We start from the raw sequence: 16643 nt of genomic DNA on the forward strand, positions 1-16643 counted from the left end.
AATTTTCCTCTCCGCTTTGTAAAGCAGCAGCTGCTGCAGCAAAGCCCGACGAGAGCCTCACGCTGGATAAAGAAATCATTGCACTCATTGTGAGGCAAATAGATGGCAGCACAACGCCTTCGGCAGCTTATGGGCTGTGTCATTCACTTCTCAACCCTTCTGATAAAAGGAGACCTGTAGGGCTGCCAGCTGTCTCGGGAGAACCACAGCCAGCACAACGCGGATTCCCTCGCCGCTGCAGGGTGGGAGAAGGAGTGGAATTACAGTCTGCTTGTAACGTTGCTTGCTCCTACCTGTACCCGATCCTAACCCACTCTTCATAAGGCCTTTACAGAGGCTGCTTTCTGTATGTTTGTCTCTCCCCCAAAGCACCACTGCCTCACCCTTACACAGCCGGCACCTGCCCCCAGTGCCTGGCTCACCACCTGCACGCAAGCATCGAGCCGTGCAGGTTTGGGGAAGTGAAAAATTTTCACCAGCTGATCAGCTCCAGGATGGATCCTCCTCCCAGGCACGTACATGACCACGCAGCAAGCTCGCTCAGCCAGCGGCTCCAGCTGAAAATCCACTCCAAGAGCTGCCTTTCAGCCAGGCGAGCTTCCTAAATCATCCCGAGACGAGTCCGCACCACGGAGATGCGGCAGAGCAGCGGGATGCAGCTTGGTCCAGGAGGCTTACACCCACAGAGGGGGTCTGCTCCTCGCCCAAATCGCCCACAGGCTCCATCAGCCTCGCTGTGAGCTCATCCTGCCTCAGCCAGAGCCTGAATCATGGTCACAGGACAACTTCCCACCGCCCGCGGCACGCCGGCAGCTGGCCAGCACACCGTGATTCAGCACTGGCCATCGGCACTCACATCATCTCCTCCCTCCCCTAAACAAAAGTGCACAGGCAGGAGCGATGCCACGGGGAAAAGGGCTGGGAACAGGCATTGTTTCAGGCAGCTTTCCAGCCCCGCGCTATCTTCTAAAGCCAGGCAAAGCGTGGGGAAAGAGGCAAATAAACACACTTCTGTTCTTGATTTATTATTTTCCAAACGGGAAGGAAAAGGAGCGAGCACATAACCCTCCTGCTCTCTGAGCTTGGTATATCCCTCCTGTTACTCACTCCCTCCACATCCCAGCGCTCTGCAGCCTCAGCACTCAAACAGCACTAAGAGGCACAGTCCTTGCTGGGGGATTTCTGCTGCCACGCCACCTGCAGTCGCTGTCAAGCTGTCAGACACGCAGCAGCCACCTTGCTCAGCTTGGGGTCTCTCCGTTTTGCTGGAATTTCCCATTAGCAAACGCATCCATCCAGACCCTGGGGACAAAACTGACTGAGTTTCCCTGAGCTGAGCTATGCCATGAATAAAAGCGAGCTACGATTTATTTCGAAGGCAGCATTAGGGCAAGAAGACACCACAACCCTCTGTATGGCCATAACACAGTGGCAGACTCGCATAAAACCCCTATAAACCTGCTGGTTGTAAAAGCCCCCAGTTATCTCTCAAGGTGACCTGCTTATGACAGATAAAGCCTGATAGATCTGCAGAAGGACAAGCCAGAGTTTAAGGCCCTGACACAAGATGCAGTGCTCACATTTCACTGCTAAACTCCTACACCAAAGGAGCAGGCAGCTCCGTGACAAAGCCTGGAAGCCCCAGAGCTGGGGAGGAAGAGACAAGCAGGCTTGTACGCAAGGCTGAGGCTTGCATCTTCTGATTTTGGCTGCTCCCTCCTGTGCTCAGCTGCAAAGCAGGGAGGTCAGCATCAAACACACACACCCCACATGCAACTTCCCTCTGCACTTCACTCCAAGCTGCCCCTTCAAGTTCGAAAAAGTACTAAAAACTATGCAGGCTTGCATAAAAACCTTAAATTTCCCCCTTGAGTTAGAGGGGAAATCCTCAGAGCCAGCACTGCAAAGCAGAGCACCTTGTGACCAGGAACACTTACCTACATCAGACACTGAACTCCCCCCATTCCTCCTCTACGTACTGAGCTTAATTAGTCCTTCCAAGTCATCGCAGGAATGTGATTAGGATCTCCTGGGAGCCAAAAATGTCACCAAATCCTGTCTCTCTGCTCTTGCGTAAGGTGATTAGGAGAAAGGACAGAAGTAGCAATTAGGGAGAAATAGGAAGCAGCCATACGCTGCCGAAAATGACTACTTTTTAAACAGGGCTTAAAACCCTGGGACATCTCCTGGTGAAACAAGGCAAAACGTATGTCTGAGCAGCCCCACCACGAGGGAATCGTGTTTTTATGTCCACGTTTGAACTGCAGAGACTGACAGCCCCCACGTCTCGCGTAAAGGCCCCTCCTGTAAATAGTGCAAGTGACTCGCCTAGCTTAGCATTCAGAAATCTGAAGTGACACCCTGTACCTTAACGTTCACAAAACACACCGAAAACCTTCAAAGAAGGAGCAGACTGCTCTCCAGAGACACCGCCGCTTGGGAAGATGTCCACACGACTGTGCAGAGATGTTCAGCCTGCTGAAAGCCCTGGGAATAGGGCAAAAACGTGGCTTTGAGCAGCTTTTCCCAGCGTGAGCACCCGAGTATCAGCCCCAAAAAGCACTGAGCTGCTCCTTGTCATGGAAATCACAGCTCTAAGGAAGTGAATTTGCCCGAGAAGCACAAATATTTCCTCCTCCCACCCCACAAAGCGAGCTCTTCAGACACACTACCAAGCTCCATCTACCTTCAGGAGGCAGGCACCAACGAAATTGGGCTGGTGGCCCCCGCTGCTTCCATCAGGTTAGTAAATCCTGCAGACAGGGACCTGGCAACAGACACGCAGCCACTGCTGCTCAGACAGCAGCAGTAGAATTCAGGAAAAAAAGCATTTGTTTTAGTTTACAGCACTGCAAAAGTTGAATTAAGTGACGCAGGAGCCTTCTCACTAGAAAAAGCCAGCAGCACCTGCTGAACAGATCAATTTGGAGATAAAAGTAACTCGCAGCACTACACCCGCCCCGGTTTGGCCATCTCTATTTCACAGCCTCGCTGGGTACCGAAGCAGAACTGTGGCAGCCTGAGCTACCAATTACAGCAAGGCCTTTCAGAGACAAAGAATAGCTGCAGTTTGGAGAAAACACTCTTTTAAAATGGCTTTGTTACCGTGCAAACCTCCAGAAATCACTCTGAAATGCTAACTCTGTTTTGGGGGGGAAGAAAATAAAAGAAGGCTTTGAGCCCAAGTGCTTGCAGAGCACATGAGCTGTTATCTCTTCCCACGTCTCTCCAGGAATTGCCAGCTCCTCTGGACGCTCAGGCAGGAAGGGCAACGCAGGAGGAAGGTAAAAAGTCCACTGGAGAGACTCGTTTGGACAAGATAATTGCAGGGGTGCAATTAATCTTCTGTTTCCACCTAATCAACTTTTCAGCCCTCCCTCCGACCCTGCAAATTTGCCTGCTCAACCAGCTAGAGGCTAACCTCATGGCAGGTCGCACGCTTCCCCGTTCACTGCTTCTGCTCGGCCCAGCTGCGGCTCTGCAGCACGATCCTCCGAAGGGAGGGGAAGAGGAAGCAGCAGAGGGAAAAGTGGGATTCCCCAGAGAGTCTGCAGGTCTCGCGTTGCCTGCGATCACTGTCTGATTGCTTTGGGGCTTTTTTCTTTTCGCTGTTCTGAATTTCTCCTCCCACGCAATTCTACTTCCAGGCTTCGGTGGAAGCGCCCAGGGGGCCAAGGCTGACACTTTCACAACACGCACCCCGCAGAACGAAAGCTGAACTCGCACTGCCGACTTCTGCAAGCAAAGTCCTCCAGCCACATGACAAGATCTGATTTGCATCAATCAGCTTCTCAGGTATTGATAAAGAGGTTTTATCAGCCTCCTGCCCCCTCCACAGACAGTCTCAGCACTGCAAGTCAGCAAGGAGAAGAGGTCAGATGATTTTCAGGTGCCAGGAGGCACGCTGCTTCTCCAGGCTCAAGGGTGGCACCAGGAATACAGTCTCTCCCAGCAGAGAAAGAGGTTTAGGAACCCTGAACCCAAGGAGACAGCTCAGGTCACCAGGTGCAACCTCCTGCTATTGAAAGCAATCCCATCTTACATGACTGCATGATCAAGTTCCATCTTCAGTCCAGCTGGAGGTTGCTCCCAACTACCCTGCCATAAGGCTATTCTACCTACCTCCTCAACACAACTGAGCTCCCAATAAGCCCATTCAGTGCTAGTTCACCCCATAAACATGTCAACACTGCTTTCCCATATCAACCTTAAGCCTTTGCAGGCCTTCCACCTCCCTGACATGTTTACAGATGCAATCACGTCACACTCGGCCTCTGAAGAGTCTCATCTGGATTCTCCCCACAAATGTAACTATTACTGTACAAGTTATAAAGCAGTCTTTGTGTCACAGTGGTGCATGAACACCATGCCAGGAGATAAGACCTCACTGTCCTGTGGCACCACAGACAGGTAGAGAACGTGGCCTGCCTGAGAAACTCAGAACTCCTACCAAAAAAACAAGCCAAGAGGAAGGAGCGCAGGAAGCTTATTTTTACAACAATTCACTGTACAACTTGACAGCTTTTGTTCTTTGACGAACTTTGAACACGTCAGTGTAAGGGCACACATTTGGACTCTGACTTGGAATTCTGTGGAGGCTTTAAAATTGGTTTCCACCCTGCTAGGCCACGCAAGCCTGGAAAGCCAGCTTTCCAGCTGGGGAGGTGACAGTAAGTGCCATGCCCGCCTGATCACGAATGCTTCAAGCTGCTTGTTGGTGACCAGCCAGCCAGCCTTGTCCTCAGTCTCAGCATTCTGGCAGGCTCACAGATTAAACCTGAGGGGAGCTACTCGAAGTGACACTGCTCTGTTTGGCATCCCCCACTGACAAGCGGGCAGGCTTCTATGGTACATTACACTGGGTCTCCTTTCCTACTGCCAGCAAGCCTGTCTCATTTAAGGGTGTGAAAAAAGAGGTGAAGGAAATCATCATTTAAGAACTACTTGGAGTTAAATCATCTCTCATAAAGCTTCCCTGAGAAGAGCAATTACCAACCAGCTCCTGGCCAGCTATGCTGGCATGGCACGTGCCAGAACTGCACACCAGAATGACCTCAGGCTCAGAGCTGGATGGAGAGCAGAAGGTGCATTTGCACTTCGAGTCAGAAGTATCCAAATGCTCACAGGGCACTTGAGCACAAGCTACTTACAGCACCACAAGAGTTGGGGCCCCCGTGGAAGAGGGTACAGGCAATCCTCACTACTTCTGCTTCCATCTTCCTCAGACCAGGGAATATATCCGGATGGAGAGGATTACTCCAGGCAAACTCTTCGTACACCTTCAGAAAACAGAGACAAAGTTAGCCCTGCAGGTGAAGCCTTGGATTATCAGTGAAGAGGTCCAGGTTTGGGAACTCACTGTGCACAGTACATAAACAGACTATCTGCAGATCTGCAGTACTTTCTCCCGCTGTGAGTACACACCACAAGCTGGGAAGCTACGCTGGGGGGGGTGAAATCATTTGTTTTTCTAGAGCATTCTGGCCTCTGGAATGATTATATAACATAACCCTGTCTTTACAACAAGCAATGTTGCTAATGGTTTAGCTATTTTAAAAAGAACACGATTATCTGCCCTTCTTTTGTTCACCCACTTCAGGTATGTATATGCCCTATGATTGCTTTATGCAAAGCAGGCCAGTATATAGTCCTAAAAAACTTGCTTTGCAGAACTAGTTTGAGTTTAATAGTAAAGAGTAATTCCAAAGCAGCTAGAAAAGCACAGCTGCCCACCCACTCCACAACCAAAGTGGCCGTGGAAACCAGTACTTCATGCTCGTTCCGCAACAGCAGGCTCACAGGATAAGGCTGCAACGGGCCAGTTCCAGCCTCCTGCAGCCGCGATCAAAAAGCAACCACAGGGATGTTGAAAGAAATACAGCACAATAAGGCAGCAAATAATCAGCACGGACAGAGGGAATGTTTCCACAACACTCAATCCAAGGTGAGGCTCCTCTAGAAAGGCTGCTCTGAGCTTTATGCTTCCCCAGAAGTGGCAAAGAAAATGTCAACGGGCAGAAGAAAACAGCAATAGCAAACACCCGACAGAGCTCATTACCACTGGTATAAAAGCTGTTCCCAGGAGCAAGGCCAGGTTTCCCTTTCTAGTGAAAAAACCTCTTGAAGTAGATGTACTTAAAAACAGACCTTTGGGCTGTTTAGTTTTCTTTTTTTTCCAGCATTCTCAAAGGGAGAAGTTCCAGACTAGGTAAACAGACCTAACAAAGACTGCACTGAAGCATGCCAGTGCCCCATTGTTGCATGATTTGGACTGCACAGCAATGCCAAACACATTTTACAAACTACTTTTTTTCTTTTTGCTTAAACCAAGACCAATCCTGTTTTGCTTAATCAAGCTGTTTCAAGGCTGAAGTCCTCCAGCAACCCCAAAGCAGGACAGCCAAGGGTGCTTTCTTTCTCTCCAGCCTAGAGCAGTTACACCTGCCAGCAGGCTTGCTGAAGCTGATCTATGGCAATTTTACGCCTCTTATCATTCCTCAAATTAAAAGGTCAGTACCAGCCTCCAGTTCACTTGTGCTCAACTTCTTACTTTCGCACTCAAAACAACATCTTATCTGATTGGATCCTAGTTATCTCTACAGTGTTTTCACAGTGACCGCCACTTGGCCAGTTTTGCAATGCTCCAGTGCTTTGCTAATAACTCCCCTTCCACCTACATTCACCCTAGGCTCTGTCTTCAGAGTTGGGCAATCTGAGCTTCAGATCCTCCCTATTTATCTTGAAAGATGCTGGAATATTGTTGAGGGGTTTCTGGTCACCCTGAAGTTGCTAAAAATATGTGCAAAGATGCCGAGTTAGACCGCTGGCACTTCACCTGCACGAGCAGACGGGTGAGTTTCTCTTCACCGCTGTACACGGTCCCAGAGACTTTCCCATCCTCCCAGCGTACATCTCCTGAAAGAAAAGAGAGGAGCACACCGGTTGCAGACACAGCCATTCCAGGACAGCATGCAGAAGAGCAAAGAAGTCCCCCCTAGCAGTTCTAAAAATAAGGATTTTGCTTTTGGGCTGCACTGAGGAGGAGCAAGAATGATTTTTGTGCCAGAGAGATAACCTCCTGCAATGCCATGCCTCTGGCAGCTTGTGTCCTGTAAACTTAGCAAACTGCAAGTAAATGATGCATAAAGTGCCAGCACATAAAGAGCTAGCTGCAGCAAGCAGTTATATTAATATATAACCCACCTAATCCCCACTCACACTCCCCAAACTGCTGTCTACACAGCCCAACTCTCAGCACTGAAGTGACAGTCACATCCAAAGAGCACCCAGCGCACCAATGAGATGGAAAGGTCAAGGCTGTATTGCTAAAATCTACAACACAGGATGCTTCAGTTAAAGTTTACCTAAAACTGAATGCCACTTAAGCATCAACAAACCAGAGCAGGTGGGTGGAACAGCATTTCAATCCTCTTAACCAGGTTAGTTTCTGCCTCTAAACACCCAGAGTATTTCTACCTGTGTAGTTATGTGCTGCCTCAAAACTGTTAGCCTCGATGGCATCAGCTTCACAAGAATACATAAGGCAAACACAGTCACAATCCAACCCTCATTTCCAAGTAACTTCCACAGAAAACTGCACAAGTGTGGGAAGGAGAGGACAGAAAAATAAAAAAAAGGAAGTAAAAGCCCAGTGAAGGAAGGGAGTAATTATTATGAGGGAAAACACAGACAGAAGACAGACACAGAAAGCAGCACAAACAACATAAAAGCAGAAAAAAAGGAAGTTGCTACATTACTGTTGCAAAAACGTTCCTGAATATGGAGTAGATGCACTGTTCTAACAGAAAATTCCAAGCTTTTATCAGACTAGAGATAGGAACAGGTCAGTCATATATTCTCTGGACAGCAAGTCACCCAAATTTGCTCATTAGAAGTAACAGGATGTGAATCAGCACAGAGATATTTACACCAGGGAGGCAACTCAAATTAACTTTCAGACAGTGCTCACGTGGACTCAAGCCAAGAGGCCATCATTGTGCCTTTGCCTTGCCTGAGTGGCATTTTCAAGATGCAAACCACTGGTTTTGATTAAAGTGAGTTTTGGAAACTCCCTAAAAATACTGTTTGGAAGTCCTTTTTGTTAGGAGCATTCCTTGGGGCTTTGCAGAAAATACATTTCTGGTAAAAGCTGAACATCAAGGCAACTGCTCAGAAATGCATTCAGAAAGCTTCCTCTGTATTTTTCTTCTCATCTCTCCCATCAGTCAGTATTAAACTCTTGGGACAGAAAGGGAATTTCAATGTAAATACCCAAATACAGCAGTAGACATTGTGAATACCAACTTTAATCACCTCCAAAAGGAAAACAGACAAGTGAGGAACATCAGCAGAGCAATATTTAAGATGAAACTGAGAGCAGGCATCATTAGATCTCATTTAACCAAGTAAGTCTAATGCTGTCTCTGAAACAGACCCACCTTTGCTAGGGCACACACTCAGTCATACCTTTTGAGCTGTACTCTTTCATCTTCTGTAGTACTTCAGGCTGGCTCATGCCTTGTTCCGGCAGCGCTTTGATATAATCTTTTTCATCTTTCAGGAAGGATAAACTGGAAGTGACATCATTCAAGGCCTCATCAATCTTCTTTTGAATCTAGAAAAGACAGGAAAAGCCTATCAACAAAGGTGCTGGCCAGATTATAATTGTTCAACACGTGTGAGATCAAACTTACTGGCTACTTCCATACCAGCAAGCAGAACAGGTAGGAACTTCTTCAGCTCTGTGACCAAAAAGCATAGCAGAGTTACAGCCACACAGTTGAATTCTCCCCTCTCACCAACTTCTCCCACCAAAAACAAGCTGCCCTTCTCCAAAAACGCCTCCTGGAACAGTCACTGTTATGCACTAGTCTCTAAACCACCCCGGGAAGCAGCTAGGGGAGTGTGCTAGCTGGCACAGCCCAAAATTGAGCCAAGTAACTGGGATGGATGACTGCAGAACGGGCCACTGCTCGGCTGTGTTTCATGTAACAGCACAGACACCACCACGTTCAAAGAGAAATGGTTACTCTTTGAGCACTGATAATGGGTACTGACGAGCAGCAGGAACTTGGAGCACCTTCAATAGCTGAAAAAGCAAAGCTTAAGGCAAAAACATTTCATTTTTATCCACCAAACCTTTTTAAGTCACAGTCCGTAATTTATAGAAGTCTTCAAATTCATTATATTTCATACCTTGTCTTGTCTGCCATCACATACACAGTTTAGGGACTCAAGAAAACAGGAACATTAAAGAAATCTCCCTTACAGGCACAGTTAAAAGATTTCTCTCTTCCTACTCACACTCCACATGCAGGAGGCCCAGGCTCCCTCTCAGAAAACCTTTCAAAGCAGACATTCTTCTTCCAGACAACATAGGTGTTGGGATGTTATCAGCCTTAAAGACTTTTGGACATTGGATTCCCTCAAAGCCAAGGCCTCCCGTAAGCAACTGATAGGTTATCAGCCTGCCAAAGAGTGGGAACAGCACACAGGTAGGGCACAGCAGGAGCTTTGCAGTGCTAGCCCTGAGAAGGTAAGCCTGGACAAAAGAGAGGGACCCAGGAGGTGTCCTCTCCTAAGGGGCAGGCAACAAATCTAAGCAGAGGAGAGCTAGTAATTACTTCATCTTATCAACAGCTACTCGAGCCAGAAGGTAAAAATTGGGACATGGGAATTGAAGGGGAGATGCTATTCCCTTACGGAGGACTGGGGGAGAAAAACTTGATAACTGCACCCATATTGAGGTCAAAAGGAACCGTATCCATGTTGAAATCAAAATGAAGAAGTTCCTCTTTACTATTTCCATCTGATAAAGTTGCCTCCAACAGACCCAGCACCCCCCACACCCCACCAATTCAACGTGCAAAGCTGCCTATGCATCAAGCAGAAAGGGCAATCGAGTACGATACCACCATGTACCAAAGAAACCAAGCTGCTGCTGTGTGGACAGCATTCTCGATCATTAAGTTGTTAGCGTGCTAAGACTTGCTGACAGTTGTAGTTTCAAGTTTTTAAGTAAAAAACATCTCCTAGACACTAAAGCCCGTCTCATTTTAATGATTACACAAGCTTCTGATATCGCCGTGCTATAATGCTAACTCTGCTAACAGATAGGGGCTCTGAACTACTCGTGGCCAGTCATTGATTAAAACAATTATCCTTCCACGTTGCACAATAGACACCTGGCTATCTCACGCTTGCTCAAGGCATTGTTTCAGAAGAACAACTCAAGTTCAACCATGTCTTCTTCTTCCACGAATCAAGTTATTTTCCTGAAATCTAACAAGGAAGAAACACCACTGGAAAATTCCACAGCTGGATTCCCCGATACTTGGTATAAATAAAAGATGGTGTACTTTATGAGAGCAAAACTATTACCAAAAAGACTAGGTAGAAATTATCTTTCATTAACCAGGCAGCAGCAGATCCAAATCTATGCCCTTAGATCATTATGATTAGTGACATGACAGCGAAGAGGTGAAGAAGCGTAGTTTCTCCGAGACACAGCTATGCAGGCAAAAACAAGGGCCTGGAATAATAGTACAAAAAGCTGTTCAAATACTTACTATAGCCCCGACAAACGGCATTCTTCTCAGTAGTTTAAAGAACTGCTTCTTAATTCGGGATGTTAAGCCTGAAAGAGAAAAGCCAGAAGTTAACCTAATATGACTCAAGAAACTAAAAACTGACTCTGAGCACAATACTTGCACCCCAACCCATGAGAGGCTTGGCACTTCTGACCCAGGATAAAGTAACAGTCACAAAAGGGATGTGGAGAGACAGAGCAGTGTATTAGAAAGCAGACAGGCCAGGCTGCAGGAACTGAAGGAACTGCTTTGCACATCAGCATCTATCAGAATCAGTGATTTGATTCATTTTCCTACTTGGTTCCTCAGGCTGCCGAATAAAGTCAGACAAACTCAAAAGGCTAAAATCTTCCCAAACGAGGCATAAGGAAGGCCAGCACCTGCCTGAATGGGAACGTGCACCCAGACGTGGAATTTTACAAGGAGAGGGAGTTCGGACTTGCTAAACACAAGGTCTCCAGCAAGAAGGTAAGAGCTTGCTGAAATTTTTTTCTGCATCTTGAAACCAAGATAGATCCCTCTGATGGCAAACACCACAAAACTCCTGGGGGGTAACTTTAAAGGCAGGAATGCAAGCAGCATGACAGCTGCTTTACAACCACCAAGTCCTCCAGGGGTTTCAGCCAAGCACCAGTCACAAGACACTTTCACCAGGAAACAGCTGAACAAGCTTTAAAAACAAAATCAACCATTTTAGGACTTCCCAATCTCATCTACAGTATCAGCCTGGCCCTTTATCCCCCCCATTTTATATATACTTCAGATACATTTTGAAAAGCTGCAGGAAGTGCAGTCTGGCACATTCTGTACCAAATATTTGTTAGCACTCTGAAAATAACTTTCCTGTTGCACTTTTCTGTGTGCAAACTGTTTAATTGCAAGCATCCACATTGAGGGGGAGAAAAAATAAATTGTTGAAATATCCAAACAGCCTAATTGGACTTCATAATTAGTCAGTATTTTAAAAATACTGTGCAACAGTACAAACATTAGCCAAGAAGCTGTATTGGGCACAAGTTCCCACTGTTCACTTACACTTGCCTTTCAAAAAAAAAAAAGCAGAGGTACAGGCACTAATTAAAAACTCTGCTGTTTTTAACGAAAAAAAAGCATAACCCTGAGGCCTGGGGGACCTGCAAAGCACCTCTGTTCTCCTCCAAGGGCAAGGCGGTTATCCCTGACCACCACGAAGAGCCAGAATATATTGCAGGTTCATCAAAAGAGGTCCCGCTGAAGAGCTGCTGCTATCAGAAATCACTCAAAGCAGAAACAGGCTCAAAAAAAAAAAAAAGGCAGCACAAGCCCACAATTATCTTGGACCTCCTGAGGATGAAACATGATCGATTTCCCCAGGTTTTGAGCAAGAGAGGGTTGTGATGAGTAAAAGGCCTTGCCAGAAGCAGAAAGGGAGACGGATGGAAGGGAGGGAGGGAGATGCAGGCACGTTCCAGGCTGGCCTGCCACACCCTCTGCAGGAATGGGGATGTTTCACCACTTACCCAGGCCCTGACCCTAATTCGGAATAGGGTTTTGTCAATCCTGGTTTATAGAAGAAGGCATTTTAACAAAAGTTTGGCCTCATTCTGCCCCCTTCCCCCTACAACACGAGAACAACTGTCCCCTCTCCCTTCCCACAAACACAGGACCCATTTTAAGTACTTACTCTCGGGCTGGAAGAGGAAGCTGTGCAGCCATACGGCTAGAAGTGTTGAAGAGCACGTCAGCCCGACTAACTGCCAGGGCTCCAGTCCATCGCAGCAGGCGTTCACCCAGCCCGTTGCTGTCTCCCAGTACACCTGCAGGATTTCCTTGTAGCTAGAAATGGCATCCTACACCAAGGGAAACGAGACGGGCATTAAGACAAGCTCTAACACACACAAACAGGGCATCAAAAGTGCTCGAATGACAGAACTCCCTGCCACTGGGAGTCTCTTACGGTGTTTTTCAGTACACAGACCCCTCTTGCTTTCCCTAATCCCTGTGAAAGGCACAGGTAGGGCACAATTGTCACTCATTTCCAGTTAAAAACCACTGACAGAAACACATCCTGAGAGGCTTCAGAGAGAAGAGCCGCTGGCAGACGAGCAGGATGCTCAAGCTTCACGGTCACAGGACGCACCAGCAGATCTTACCATGGCCCAAGAAAACCACACTGCATTAACCACAATCTTCCAATTCCCAAGGAATCATCTGCTCAGGTGGCACGGGAAGACTGAGCTACCACCACTGCTCACCAGGTACCACCAAACAGGGCTGTTTAAGTACCTAGAGCTGGATTTTTTTAAGCTGTGAGCGCTCAGCAACTCCTCAGGGCTGAGATCTAATTACTGCATTCCTTCCAGAGCCAAGCACTGCTGGAAGAAAAGAACACCAGCAAACTGTGATGCAACCCTAATTACAATATTAAACCAGCAATTACTGCCAGGACAGAGCCCAAGCACCTAATCAATAGCTTCCAAGCACGCCACCTTCCAGCCTAGGAGAACAGGGTGGGGACGACAGGATGCACACAAGGGGGAAAGGTCATTTCCCCAAAACAAGGGGTCTCCAAAACAGTTTTCTGGGGTAGAAAAGTGTTCTAGGGATGAGAATGATCCAGGGAGCCGCACCTCGTTGGGTGCTACAACCAGATTAAAGTATTTTGGAATCTTTTTCAGCCCCCAAAGCACTCTGCCCAAGCCTCCCCCCAAACCGAGTGTTCCCCAGTTTTGCTGGAGGGCCGTCCAGGGGAATGTCCAGCACGACAAAAAAAGAAATACATCCTTGATACTTGCACTGTCGTAACCTTGATGGGTTTGGAGTGGCTTGCAATGATGGATAAACCACTAAGGTAAAAGCTGTCACATCTTCCTTCTCAGCACCCCGCACAGATCCCTCTTCTGGGGCAAGTTAGCACCAGAAGCAGCATTTACTTGTTTTTTTGGGTCACCCTTAGGGGTGGCACATCACTTCCAACACCACGGGAGAGGCTATGAGCAGCTTAAAAAAGCCAAGTGCTTCCAAACAGCCACAGGAAAAAGGCAGGATGCCTCACAAAGAAGCACTAACGAGCAATCACTGCTTTGGAAAAGCAGTAAAATACATGTGAGAGGACTGAAAAAAAAAAAAAAAAAAGAAAAAAAAACACTAAAGCGACCCAAATGTAAGGCTAAAACAAAAAATCTGTAGAACAAGAGTGCCAGCCCGTCACAGGGAAATATCATCACCCACAGCCCAGCACAGGGTGGAGGAGAGGGGCTGAACAGGGCAAAGCCACAGGGAGGAGCAGCCCGGAGAAGCCCAATTAGCACCCATTTGCTGAGCAAAGGGCAGTGTAAGCACCCACCAGCCACTTCTGCCTGAAAAAAAAGGCAGCCACACAACCCGCTGCAATTAGGCCATGGCTGGTTCACACCCAGCCCTCCAATTGTGGCACCACCAGAGCTGATTTAACGGGTGCATTTAGGGGAAGGTCTGCCTGTTCTGCTAACACCAGGGGGACTCCTCAAGTTCCAGCGAGGCTGCTCGGCTTTCTGGGAGCAATCCCTGCAGAGGAGTGCTCAGCCAGCAGCGACAAACGCAGGCGGCTCGGCTCCAAACTCGCTGCAGACATCCCCAGGCTTCGCTCGGGATCACCTGAAAGCTGTGACGCTCCAGGATGCAGCTGCACAACCCTGTTTCCTCATCACTGCCATCAGGAAAAAAAAAAAAAAAAAGCACGCACACCAGCACTGCTATGTGGCAACCCAGTGATGCTACCGAGTTTTTGAACAAATAAGAGAAGATCTGTGATGTGAATGCTCACCCCAAGAATTTCTCCCTCTTGGGATCCCTGCACAAAGAACAGTCGGAGAGGGCAAAGCTTTCCCTATGCCTCTCACTTTCTCCTTCGGTCACTTCATACCTACAAGAGTTTAAAGGGCGAGATCGATCGAGTCAGGAGGATACTGAAAAGAGATTAAGACAGCAGTGCAAAGTGGCACGGGACGCTGGTTAGATATACCACGGGATTTCTCAGCACTCAGCGTTTTTACAGTGCTCGTTTGCCCCCACATATCCACTGAGATACGCGGCCTCTCTTCTCCAGATTGCTAACTTAATTCCAAAGCTATCACTCAAACGTGCCCTGGTTTTATTACCCCCAACACCGTGTGATGGCAGCCTCGCTGCTGCAGCTCCACGCCGCTTCCTTATTCCTCAGGGAGGAAGCAGGGGTAATAAATGCCTCCCTTTAGCCCAGCTGTTTTAATTCTTCCCCCTTCGGCTCTGGAAGGCCGCTCACACCTGAGTTAAAAGCCAGCTTTGGCACCGAGTCTGCAGTCTGGACTCCTGGTGAGACATCACAGCTCCAACACCAACCTGACTGTCACCTGCTGGGGGTACGGCACCGATTGGAGAGCCAGCAGCTGTGCCAAGCAAGCCCAGGTTCAGCACAGCAGCTGACTGCAGATCTTTTGGGTTGGAAAAGACCAAAATCATCAAGTCAGCCCCCGAGCTGAGTCCCGTCACTCAGCCACCTCCCTTACTGCCATGGTGATGACTCCCCGGCCTCACACACGTCCACTCCCCAAGGACACAGGCATTTCGCAGTTATTTCCCAGCTGAGCTCAGCCAGAAGAAATGCTGGCCACGTGCAATGAGCAGAGATGCAGTTCCAGCTCTGTGGGATTAGAAAAACCCTTCGCCCCTGCCATTACCACCTCCCCAGCTGGGCTACAGACACTGAGCTGGCCTGGTTTTAAGTCAATACACAGCGCAGGATTTCTTGTAAGATAATAATCTACTTATTCGTTAAGGTATCAAAACAAAAAAAAGGTTTCCCTTCCCATTCCTGGGGTTGGTTTTATTTCCTTAACAGACCCTTCCCCCCCACAAAAGCTTCACCAGACAGGCTTATTCTAGAAGTTTAAAAGCCCTACTTATGAGCACACCGAAAAATAAAGGGGAAAAACTTCCACTGCAGGATTTATTTCTAATTCTCAGAGCATTAAGACAGACCCAGGTATTAGATAAAATACTAATTGCTGTCATTAGGACTTGCAGCATTCATTTGTCCTGGTATTAATGCACTCAACAACCCAAGCAGTTTACATGTCGAATTTTTAGCTCTACAGATTAGGAATATATCCTTAGGACTTTACTTCTAAAAGCCATTAGCCAGCTGAGCTGTTCCAGGGATACAGCACTTACAGGACTACAAAAGAGGACAAATTAACTGCAGTAATGCTCTTCTGTCCCAGATGATAGAAGAGAAAGAGGGGGAGAAATTGCCAGAGCTAATACGAGCCGATTTTGTAGTTTTGCCAGAACAGCATTTCCTCGGCTGAAAGTTAAAGGACTCAAATAAGCCTTAAAAAGACAGAACAGCAATATACTGGAGAGCCTCACGCTTCTGTTACAACTGCCTCCCCTTTCTGACACTGTAAAGTGGAAGTACCGTGAAGTTTACCTGTGGGAAGAGTGGGAAAAAGGTCTTAGCAGCAGCATCTTCCTTCCCCCAGGACAGTGCTTAAAGTGGGAGAGAGCAGAAAGGCGCTTTCAGAGGCCGGTTTATTTTAAGTAATCGCATGAATCTTGGGCTGAAAACTGCGCGAGGAGGAACTGCTCTGACTAAACCACATCCTCTGCTTTTGGAGTCCGCACCCTCCGCAGCTAGCTGTAAATCAGCCAGCAACAGTATGAACAGCACAGAGCTTGTTACCCTGCCTAAATAACCCACCCGAGCAGGCGCCTGGCACCTCCAGCCACCTTCTGGCCTCGCTGCCAAACGCTGAGCAAGGAGAGCGGTGGCTGGAGGTCAGCGGTGCCTCCTGCAGCCAAGGAAGACCAGCACGGCCTCCCCGCACACTCCGGCCACGTTCCCAGCCCAGGAAAGCTGCCACCAGCTCCCTGTGCCCGAAGCCTAACATTTGGCTTTGCCATTTGTCTTCCCTCGCTGGGACGAAGGTGACGAGCGAGGCAGCGTGCCGTGCACCTCAGCACCTTGTAAATTAAGAGGCACAAAGACCACTCACAGCAACGCGGGCAGAACACACGGCTTGCTGCCACAAGGAGGGCTCACTGAGGTCCCAACCC

The 16643-nt window shown here is 48.0% G+C and overlaps 1 protein-coding gene across 2 annotated transcripts in view; it reads right to left on the reverse strand.

Annotated features, from left to right (window-relative positions):
- SGPL1 (sphingosine-1-phosphate lyase 1) overlaps nt 1-16643 on the reverse strand; it is a 36977-nt gene that overhangs the window by 9304 nt on the left and 11030 nt on the right. For both annotated transcript variants that reach the window (XM_084525935.1, XM_084525936.1), the window contains exons 2-6: nt 12253-12418; nt 10569-10636; nt 8467-8614; nt 6836-6915; nt 5151-5279 (exon numbers count right to left, since the gene is read on the reverse strand). In XM_084525935.1, coding sequence (XP_084382061.1) covers nt 5151-5279; nt 6836-6915; nt 8467-8614; nt 10569-10589 — 378 coding nt within the window. In that variant the 5' untranslated portion in view covers nt 10590-10636; nt 12253-12418. The remainder of the gene's footprint in view (nt 1-5150; nt 5280-6835; nt 6916-8466; nt 8615-10568; nt 10637-12252; nt 12419-16643) is intronic.

Source organism: Aythya ferina (genome assembly GCF_964211825.1).
Source record: "Aythya ferina genome assembly, chromosome: 7".
Lineage (NCBI taxonomy): Eukaryota > Metazoa > Chordata > Aves > Anseriformes > Anatidae > Aythya > Aythya ferina.